At 43.1% G+C, this 11274-nt stretch overlaps 1 protein-coding gene across 1 annotated transcript; it reads right to left on the bottom strand.

Moving 5' to 3' along the window:
* Positions 1-1635: 1635 nt before the first annotated feature.
* On the bottom strand, positions 1636-3121 carry LOC132891024 (C-C motif chemokine 14-like). Its single transcript, XM_060928469.1, has 3 exons — positions 2933-3121; positions 1944-2070; positions 1636-1812 (listed from the first exon to the last, which is right to left on the bottom strand). The coding sequence occupies exons 1-3, from the start codon at positions 3000-3002 to the stop codon at positions 1758-1760; spliced, it is 252 nt and encodes an 83-aa protein (XP_060784452.1). The 5' UTR covers positions 3003-3121; the 3' UTR covers positions 1636-1757.
* Between the last annotated feature and the right edge of the window lie 8153 nt (positions 3122-11274).

The raw sequence follows: 11274 nt of genomic DNA on the forward strand, positions 1-11274 counted from the left end.
GAAACTTTATATAAGTTCATAATTATGCCAGTAACACCACACATTGGCGTGCATATGTACAAACCTGTCTGAGACACCCGTCTTCAACTCGGATACCTTCTTCTCCCTCCTCTTCCTCTAAATTGACGGTAGGCAATTATCCAACTTCCAGCGAGTGCAGCATCATTAGATGCGCCACCTACCACAGGGGAGTGTGTACAGAGGGAACACCTCTCTGCCTGTTTAGCCGTGCGTAAGGCGTAATTGATCGATCGCAAGTGGTTGGCGCGACGCAATGGGTAGCCTAGATCAGATAGATAAACTAGATTTTTTTCTAGCGTGAGAAATCGGAGGTATGGCATGTGAGCGTGTGAAGACAGTCAAATGCGTGTGTCTCACGCTCATTGCGTGAGAGTTGGCAGCCCAGTCTACTCAACTCACCACTTCCTCTACTCAAGCTCTACAGTTTATCTAGAAGATAACGACTGATCCATCTCTTACCCCTTAAATAGTAAACACATGAATACATTAATACAGCTTACATTTGAGTACAAAGGTGATACTTTCTGAATCCATGGTATATAAATACATACTTTAAATATAATAAAATTATAATTTTTCTCCAACTTTAGCTCACATTGTTCATGTATCTGTTAAATAACATTCCTGCATTTATTCATGTTTAATTACTCAGATGATTCACTCAGTGGTGTGCTTATGCTTGATAAAAAGCTATGTTCATGACTAAACAGTGTGCACAGTAACACTGAAACACACACACACACACACACGCTCTCATCTCAACTGTGTACCATAATAATTTAACCACACCCACATCTCCGCTACACTTTTTGAATAACGTTGAAGAGTAATAAATATTTTACCTAATTTTTAATTGTATTCAGCAGCGTGGCCCAAGCCCAGGCCCGATACCCCTCATGTTCTGTCCAGTTGCCTCCTGACTCTGGGAAGGAAGTAGTTGCCCCGTCTCTCTACTTCACTGATGTCATGCTCTCTCTGCTTCCTGACTCTGGCGAGGTCGTCACTCCAGTGCTTTGGAGCGATGACCGAGGTCACCGAGGTCATCACACCACCACCCTTCACTGCTGAAGTCAGTGCCCTGCCGCCCTGTTCCATCACTCTGCTGTCACAATTTCTGTGCCACACCTGCCCTGGGAACCCTGGGAACTTGTGGACATTCTGTCCAGGGGCCCAAGACCCCCTGGTTTGACACTTTCGGAACCTCTTCCTGCCTCTTCACCACCTGAACATCACAATATGAATCAAATGCTCTTTTTAGTCCTTGAGTAAAACCAATAAATGGAATGAATTTTACATGTAATGCAAATGTATCTTATCTTATCTAGAAACCAAAATACAATATGATGGTGTGTGCCAACATATACTGTATACTCCAGTGCTAAAAGGCTTAGAAATGTATGAGAGTGTGCGTGTGTGTGTGTGTGTGTGTTTGGGTCACAATGCATTTCACAAACCACAGTTCATGTTATGCTGAAGTGCTACATCTGAGACACGGGAAACCAGCCAACCACAGCTGCTCATGCTGAATCACAGGGCAGCGTATCACACTGATCAAATATTCACAAGTTTATTTTCTCACATTAATGTTTTTTGTTAAGAAATCATTCAGTTCACTCAGTGGTGTGTTATAACTTTATTTGAATCCGAATCACATTAAGCATCAGTAACATCCATAAGCATCATAATAAATGGTGTGTGTTGCATCTCAGTTGCAGCATTAAGATGCTTTAAGCTTTTCATTCGATGGCGACTTCATGAACACACAGTCTGGAGTGCTTAGGAGTAGTAACACTGAAACACACACACATCAATGCAATCTCAATCTACTCTCATCTCATTTAGAAATGGATTTAATTTCACTTTTATAAAAATTAAAATCATGGAATAAAACAGTAATCCATGTGTAATTGTCAGATACTCACATGAAGCCTTTCTTTGGACAGCATGAGTCTGTCTTTTTAGCCTCCAGGATCTTTTCGGGAGGAATTTTGCCAGTGAAAAACTCAAAACAGCATTCTGTCAGCACTCCGTTACATTTAAAAACTAAAGCTGAGTGAGACAGAGATGAGGTGATTTAGTCAAATAGAAACTCATAATAAAATAAATGTGCATAAATGTCATATAAAAATAATCCATCTTTCAGATCTTTAGTAAATGAACAAGTTTTGATGTGATCTTACAACTACTACTGATAATAATAATAATAGGGCGGCACGGTGGTGTAGTGGTTAGCGCTGTCGCCTCACAGCAAGAAGGTCCGGGTTTGAGCCCCGTGGCCGGCGAGGGCCTTTCTGTGCGGAGTTTGCATGTTGTCCGCGTGGGTTTCCTCCGGGTGCTCCGGTTTCCCCCACAGTCCAAAGACATGCAGGTTAGGTGAACTGGTGACTCTAAATTGAGCGTAGGTGTGAGTGTGAATGGTTGTCTGTGTCTATGTGTCAGCCCTGTGATGACCTGGCGACTTGTCCAGGGTGTACCCTGCCTTTCGCCCGTAGTCAGCTGGGATAGGCTCCAGCTTGCCTGCGACCCTGTAGAACAGGATAAAGCGGCTACAGATAATGAGATGAGATAATAATAATTTTTATTCATCCCGGAAACTCAGATATGTTTTTTAGACACATTGCATGTTACGTGTTACTGTCCACATTGTTCCCGTGTAGAACACATTTTTATTTCACAGGTAGGACAACTGTAATCATTGTTGCTTTACAGTATATACACTGAGTAACCACTTATCAAGTCCATATCCTCTATTAGTCACTCTGAAGGTGGAACATTAATAAGTATTATACATCAGTTAATACCAAATAAAAATTGTTTGTGTGTGAGTGTGTGTAGTTTATACTGTACATATTTACTTCTACTTCTTATGTAACTGTTGTACTGCTACATAAAATGTGTGTATTAAACTCACGCTGAGCATCTGAGTAGAGCCCCATGATCAGGACGAAGCCCAGGACCAAAAACGCATGACTCATCTTCATGTTTTCAGCAGATGTGAAGATCTGATCTCTTCTCTCTCGAACATCAAATTTGTTTTTGATGTTGAGTTTAGCAGTATAGCTTGATTTTAAACCATCTAAGTCTGGTTTCCCCTCCACCCCCCGTACCTCTACACACATCTAATCAACCCACCACTTCCTCTACTCAAGCTCTACAGTTTATCGAGAAGATAACGACTGATCCATCTCTTACCCCTTAAATATTAAACACATGAATACATTAATACAGCTTATATTTTCATACAAAAGGTGATACTTTCTGAATCCATGGTCTATAAATACATACTTTCAAAATAATAAAATTATAATTTTTCTCCAACTTTAGCTCACATTGCTCATGTATCTGTTAGATAACATTCCTGCATTTATTCATGTTTAATAAATCAGATGATTCACTCAGTGGTGTGCTTATGGTTGATAAAGCTATGTTCATGACTAAACAGTGTGCACAGTAACACACACACACACACGCTCTCATCTCAAGAGCATCTCAGAAAAATTAATGCATGTAGTACTTTCACCCTGTGGGTACCCAATCTGCACTCACTGCTTGATTTGTGCTGCATGTACTGTGTACCATAATAATTTAGCCACACCCACATCTTAACTACACTTTTTGAATAATGTTGATGTAAATAAATAATTTACCTAATTTTTAATCATATTCTGCATGGCCCAAGCCCAAGCCAGATACCCCTCATGTCCTGTCCAGTCGCCTCCTGACTCTGGGAAGGAAGTAGTTGCCCCGCCTCTCTATTTCACTGATGTCATGCTGTCTGTGCTTCCTGACTCTGGTGAGGTCATCACTCCAGTGCTCTGGAGTGATGACCGAGGTCACCACACTACCACCCTTAACTGCTGAAATCAGTGCCCTGCCGCCCTGTTGTGGTGGAGTCCAAACTCTTTAGAGACGGTTTTGTAACCTTTTCCAGCCTGAAGAGCATCAACAACGCTTTTTCTGAAGTCCTCAGAAATCTCCTTTGTTCGTGCCATGATACACTTCCACAAACATGTGTTTTGAAGATCAGACTTTGACCGATCCCTGTTCTTTAAATAAAACAGGGTGCCCACTCACACCTGATTGTCATCCTATTGACTGAAAACACCTGACTCTAATATCACCTTCAAATTAACTGCTAATCCTAGAGGTTCACATACTTTTGCCACTCACAGATATGTAATATTGGATCATTTTCCTCAATAAATAAATGACCAAGTATAATATTTTTGTCTCCTTTGTTTAACTGGGTTCTCTTTATCTACTTTTAGGACTTGTGTGAAAATCTGATGATGTTTTAGGTCATATTTATGCAGAAATATAGAAAATTCTAAAGGGTTCACAAACTTTCAAGCACCACTGTATAAACTAGGTAAAGTACACAGTTAAAATGAAGCAATGTTTCTCCAGGACCATGGTGCTCCTTTAAACATTACAGGACTGCAATCTACAATATAATATGAAGTGCAAGAATGTAAAGAGACCAACATTGCAGACAATAAATGACACAAACAACATAAAGTGCAGACACAGACAATATAAGGTGCAGAGTTGAGTGTGCATATTGATGTAGGATATGAAAAGGGAATCAATAAATGTAAATTTTGTGTGTGTGAGAGACATTGTAAACATTGTAAAGCAATAGTACATCATTGTCCACTGTGCAAAGACTGCAGTGTGAGTGGTGTGTTCAACAGTCCGAGTGTGTATCAGTCCAGTCCCTCAGAGTTGAGGAGTCTGATAGCATGTAGGAAGAAACTGTTACAGAGTCTGGCTGTGAAGGACCGAATGCTTCCGTGCCTTTTTCCAGATGGCAGGAGGGTGAAGAGATTGTATGAAGGGTGTGTGGGGTTGGCCACGATGCCAGTGGCTTAGCGGATGCAGTGTGTGGTGTAAATGTCCATGATGGAGAGAAAATAGACTACGATGTTCTTCTCAGCTGTCCTCTGTAGGTGCATTTGGGTAATTGAATGATCAATCTCGGGCGGCACAGTGGTGTAGTGGTTAGCGCTGTCGCCTCACAGCAAGAAGGTCCGGGTTCGAGCCCCGGGGCCGGCGAGGGCCTTTCTGTGCGGAGTTTGCATGTTCTCCCCGTGTCCGCGTGGGTTTCCTCCGGGTGCTCCGGTTTCCCCCACAGTCCAAAGACATGCAGGTTAGGTTAAATGGTGACTCTAAATTGACCGTAGGTGTGAATGGTTGTCTGTGTCTATGTGTCGGCCCTGTGATGACTTGTCCAGGGTGTACCCCGCCTTTTGCCCGTAGTCAGCTGGGATAGGCTCCAGCTTGCCTGCGACCCTGTAGGACAGGATAAAGCGGCTAGAGATGATGAGATGAGATGAGTGATCAGTCTCATTAAATTTGAAGGTTAATAATTAAATTGAATCAGTCTCATTTGAATTGTTTTCAGTGAATCATTTTCATTGAATCAGTCTCATATTATCATTAAATCACTCATGGAATCTGTCTCATTAATCAATACCATTAATTTTGGTGCTTAATAATAAATCACCAAACAGCTAAATTATGGTATATTCCAAATTATGATCACTTATCATATTACATAAATTATATGCACCTTTTTGAATTATTTGGGAGATTGTGTGACTTCATAAACACTGGAACACAAATAAAACACACAGTTTCAAAAATAAATGAACTTATTATAACAAAGATAAAAATGGATAATAGCAGATTGAAATATATACAAACAGTGAGGTGTGTGTGTGTGTGTGTGTGTGTGTGTGTGTGTGTGTGTATGAGAGGCCTTGTGTGGGTGTGGCCTACACAAAAGAATTAGCTTTGGTTGCTAAGACAAAAGAATTAGCTTTGTGTAGCTAACTAAGATATGTTTGTGTGTGTGAGAGAGAGGCCTTGGGTGTGGCCTACAAGAGGGTTAGCTCTTGTAGCTAACTCCACGTGTGTTTGTGGGGGAGGAGTTGACCACGTGGTAAGGCCTATGGCCTAGCAAAAGAAAGAAGCTAGCGTGGGATGCTAACTAGGTATGTCTGTGTGTGTCAGGCCTGGTGGGGCCTGGTGACCATGTGTTTGTGTGTGCTTAGATTAACCTCATGTGGCTAAGCTAAGACAAAGGAATGCTAGCTAAGGAGGGTGTGTCACCACATGGGGTTTGAGAACAAAGGATTTAGCTCTGGTTGCTAGCTAAAGGTGTGTTTGTGAGAGGCCACGTGGTGTTTGTGTAGGCCTAGATTAGCTCTGTGTAGCTAACTCCACGTGGTGGAGGCCTTGTGATCCCTTGAGACAATACAATTATCTCTGGATGCTAATAAGATAGAAGAATTAGCCGTAGCAGCTAATCCACTAGCTTTATAACATTACCAAATTCACTGAAATCTTGATACAATCAAAATGTGTAATAAGGAAATCAAAATGTTAGTAAGGGATAGAGAGAAGCATGCACAGCCTATCTATTAAACAATTGAGAGATTAAAACAAAATAAATCAATTCAACACACTGCGTGTCTATAGTGTAATAATTAAACGTGAGTTTAAATTCACACTACTTCAATAAAAGCTAATTCCTAAGACTAGGTTTTGCCCAAAATTTGCCAGTCTTACTTAGTATCTTGCCTCTAGCAAGATTATGAAGAGATGTTCTGAGACTGGCGTTTCGCCGTTGTGGAACACATGAGGCTTCCGTGAGGCGATCCTGTGGAGCAGAGAACTTCTTGATCTGACGACAGTCGCTCGTGATGAAAAGAAAGTCTGATTAAATACTGTGCACAGCTTTTTAATTAGGAGGAATTTCGTCGCTCCTAATTTTTAATTGAACTGTTGGGCTGCAGTCCATATGTACTGATAATGAATAAACCGGTTGTAACTCAAGCTGAGTTTAAAATCGCACGATCTTAGAGTCTACCGTGGCCAAAGGTAAACAAAGAAAAGTGCAAAACTCTGATTCTTGCAAGAAAGAAAAGAAAAGACGTCTTTTTGGGTTTGCTCGCGGAGCAAGCGATTCCTCCTTGTGTCCGTGTTGAATCACGGCGCCAAAAGAGGTGGAGCTAGGAGTTCCCGGGTTTCTTATGCCTTCATGTAGGATGTGACGTTGGTGATCCCGCCCACGCGTGACGTAGGTCAACGCGGAAGTTGGCTGATGGGAAATGTAGTTTCTTAAAGAGACGGACTGAATGTACCTACACCTCACTACCCACTGTAGGGTCTTGCGATCTGAGACGGTGCAATTCTCAAACCAGACCATGATGGAGCTGCTCAGAATGCTCTCTATAATCCCTCTGTAGAATATTGTGAGGATGGGTAATGGGAGATGGGTCTTCCTCAGCCTCCATAGGAAGTAATAGTGCTGCTGGGCTTTCTTGGACATGGAGCTGGTGTTGAGGGACCAGGTGAGGTTGCCAGATGAACACCAAGGAATTCAGTGCTCTTTATGTTCTCCATGAGTGAGCCATCGGTGTTCAGTGGAGAGTGGTAACTCCATGTTCTTCTGAAATTAACAACCATCTGTTTTGTTTTGTCTACATTCAGAGACAGGTTTTTGACTCTGCACCAGTCCGAAAGCTGTTGCACCTCCTCTCTGTATGCTGATTAGATGTTCTTACTGATGAGACCCACCACAGTCGTGTCATCAGCAAACTTGATGATGTGATTCAAACTGTGAGTTGCTGCACAGTCATGAGTCAGCAGAGTGAACAGCAGTGGACTGAGCACACACCCCTGGGGGGAGTGCTCAGTATGGTGTTGCTGGAAATTTTGCTAATAATAATAATAATAACTGATTGAGGCCTCTCAGTCATGAAATCCAGGATCCAGTTGCAGAGGGAGGTGTTCACCCTGGTGAAAAACCTCACAGGATCTTTGGGGATCCATGAGGATTGTCAAGGAACTGCCAAAGATCCTTAAAGATAAGGTTCTTTATAGGATCCTTAAAGGATCTTGGAAAGATCTTCAAAGATCTTCATATGCAAAATCATCTGTTCTGATCCTCAAGGATTTGACAAAGATCTTTTAAGGATCCTAAAAAGATCATAATAATGATCTCCGCAAAGATCTTTGCAAGGATTCTTTAAGATCATCAAAGATTCAACAAGGATCTTTCAAAGATATTACAAGGATCCTTTTAAGGATCCTGTTAAGACCTTTGCTAGGATCCTTGAAGATTTGATCAGGATCTTTTCAGGATCTTTGTCCAGATCTTCACAAGATCTTTGTAAAGTTCCTCCAAGATCTTCAAAGATTTAACAAGTATCCTTCAAAGATTTTAAAAGGATCCTTTTCAGGATCTTAACTGGAATCCTGAAGGATTTAATCAGGATCTTGTAAGGATCCTTGTCAAGGTCTCTACAAGATCTTTGTCAGGATCTTTTAAGCTCCTCAAGGATCTAATGAGGATCTTTCAATTTATTTTAATGATCCAAATTCAACGGTATTGGCAAGGATGGAAATAGATTGAAATTTACATAATTATGCCTCATAAGAATTGGATAAGGATGGCCGGATGAAAGTCTTTCAGGAATCTTCAAGAATCCATAAAGTTCTTTGGGACGCACTTTGAGGATCCTGCTGAGGATCTCAACAAAGATCCTCAAAAGATTTTGAAGCATCTTTAGAATTCTTGGCAAGCTCTTCAAGGCTTTAGACCGGCTAGTGGCCTAGTGGTAGCATGTCCGCCTCTTGATCGGGAGCTCGTGAGTTCTATTCATGGTTGGCTCATACCAAAGACCATCATAAAAATGGTACCTACTACCATCTGGCAAGGCACGCTGCAATACAGATGCGAGTGGGGAGTTAAACTCTCGTGGTTACCAGAGGACTAGCCCCCCCACCCCACTGTAACCCTAGCTATGTAATAGGCGAGAGGCTGAGGGTTATGGAGATCGGTGCCGCCCGATGCGTCACATGGTGCAGGAAGGATTTTAACTTTTTTTAACTTCAAGGATTTACAAAAATCTTTTAACTTATTGCCAAAATCTACAAGGAGCTTCAATTTTCCTGCCAAGATCTTCAAGGATCTACAAAGATCTTCAAAGTTATTTTCAAGATCTTCAAGTTTCTGCAAGAATCTTCAATCATTTTTTGAAGATCTTCAAGAATCTTTTGAATTCTTGTCAAGATCTTCAAGAATCTGTAAAGTTCTTTGTGAGGGACTTTGCTGAGGATCTCAACAAAGATCCTTAAAAGATCTTGAAGCATCTTTGAAATTCTTGCCAAGATCTTCAAGGATTTTTAATATTCTTCATAAGATGCTCAAGAATCTTAAAAAACACAAACCACATTCAATTCCAAACAAAACAATTCTTTATTGATGTTATCATAACATAACATATCATCAACATAAAGTTATGTTGAACATTCAGGAAAAAGCAAACAGATGGCAAATATAATATCCTCATCAATGTGAATTTATAATGATGGGTGTGAGTGCAACAGGATGGTAGTCATTGAGGCAGGACACTGAAGACTTCTTCAGCATGGGGACAGTGGTAGTGGTCTTGAAGCACTTAGAAATAATGGCGTTGCTCAGGGAGATGTTGAAGATGGCAGTGAGAACATCTGCCAGCTGTTCCGCACATTCTCTGAGCACTTTACCGGGGATGTTGTCTGGTCCAGCAGACTTCCGTGGGTCGACTCTGCATAGAGTTTTCCTCACATCGGCTGTGGTCAGACATGACACGATGGTCATTGGGAGGAGGGATGGTCTTCCTTGCTGCCACACGGTTCTGTGCCTCAAACTGTGTATAGAAGCTGTTCAGCGCATCTGGAAGGGAGGCATCATTGTCACAGGCAGGTGCTGTTGTCCTGTAGTTTGTGATGACCTGCATGCCCTGCCACATGCTCTGTGTGTCTCTGCTGTCCTCGAAGTAGCTGTGGATTCTCTGGGAGTATGCGTGCTTTGCTGCTCTGATGGGCCGAGACAGTTTGGCCCTCACTGCTCTTAGGGCCACTCTGTCACCAGCTCTGAAGGCAGCATCTCAGGTCCTCAGTAGAGCACACACCTCTGCAGTAATGCATTGCATCTGGTTGGGGTGAGTGGTGATGGTCATAGAGACAGAAACATCATCAATGCACTTGTTGATGTAGCTGGTCACTGATGCTGTGTACTCCAGTAAGTTAATGCAGTCGCCATTGGTTGCAGCCTCCCTAAACATGTCCCAGTCAGTTCTCTCAAAACAGTCCTGGAGAGCAGAGATGGCTCCTTCTGGCCAGGTTTTCACCTGCCTTAGAACTGCTTTGGAGAGTCTGATGAGCAGTCTGCATGCTGGAATTAGCATAACAGAGATATGGTCTGAGTAGCTGAAGTGAGGGTGGGGGGAGTTGCCCTGGGAATGTCTGTATGTTTGTGTAAACAAGATCCAGTGTGTTTGCCCCTCTCATTACAAAGTCCACATATTGATGAAATTTAGGGAACACTGACCTGAGATTCGCATGGTTGAAATCTCCAGTGATAAAAAACAGTCCATCAGGGCGAGCATTCTACAGTTCACTGATCGCACCATACAGTACACAGAGTGCTTCCTTAGCATTAGCGCTGGGGGGAATGTAAGTGTGGCAGCAGGGGCGTGGTCAAGCATCAGTCTGTGAAGGGAGGGTGGAGTTAGGGAAGGTAAGTGGCAGAATCACTACACCTGATGGGAATTAACCTGTGTTTGTATGTCTTCCCCAGTGACCATGCCCTATAAAGGAGAGGGAGAGCAGAGGAAGGGAGCTCTCCCCCAACCTGGACGCTTGTGCGTGCGTGCGAGAGTGAATATAAAAGCTGAAAAGCTAAATAAAAGAGTTGTTGAGAACTCAGTTCTGGCCTGCCGTGCTTCTGTGCTCCACCCACCTTGAAATCTTGCTAGAGTGGTGCCGAAACCCTGTACTTGGAGTAAATAAGAGAACAGCCCCATGGAGTCCTCCCCCTTCAAGGACCTGGCCCATGCCCTCGCCACGGCCCAACAGAGCCAGCACCAGGCACTGGTCACCCTCTGGAAGGAGCAAGAACAACGGTTCGAAGCCTTGGTGCTGGCACAGCAGGAAGATCACCAGGCATTCTGGCACCTGCTCACGTCAGCGGGGTCCACCATCACCACCGGCGTGGACCCTCCCCACCTCACTCTAATGAAGATGGGTCTGCAGGACGACCCCGAAGCCTTCCTCGCTCTTTTTCACCAGGCAGCAGAGGCATGGGGTTGGCCAGTGGAGCAGCGCGTGGTGCGCCTCCTCTCCCTGCTAATGGGCGTGGTGCAGCTGGCCGCGCTACAGCTCCCCACTGACAGCCGGCTGGTCTACGCCGACCTCCGC

This window comes from Neoarius graeffei, chromosome 8, assembly GCF_027579695.1.
Source record: "Neoarius graeffei isolate fNeoGra1 chromosome 8, fNeoGra1.pri, whole genome shotgun sequence".
NCBI lineage: Eukaryota > Metazoa > Chordata > Actinopteri > Siluriformes > Ariidae > Neoarius > Neoarius graeffei.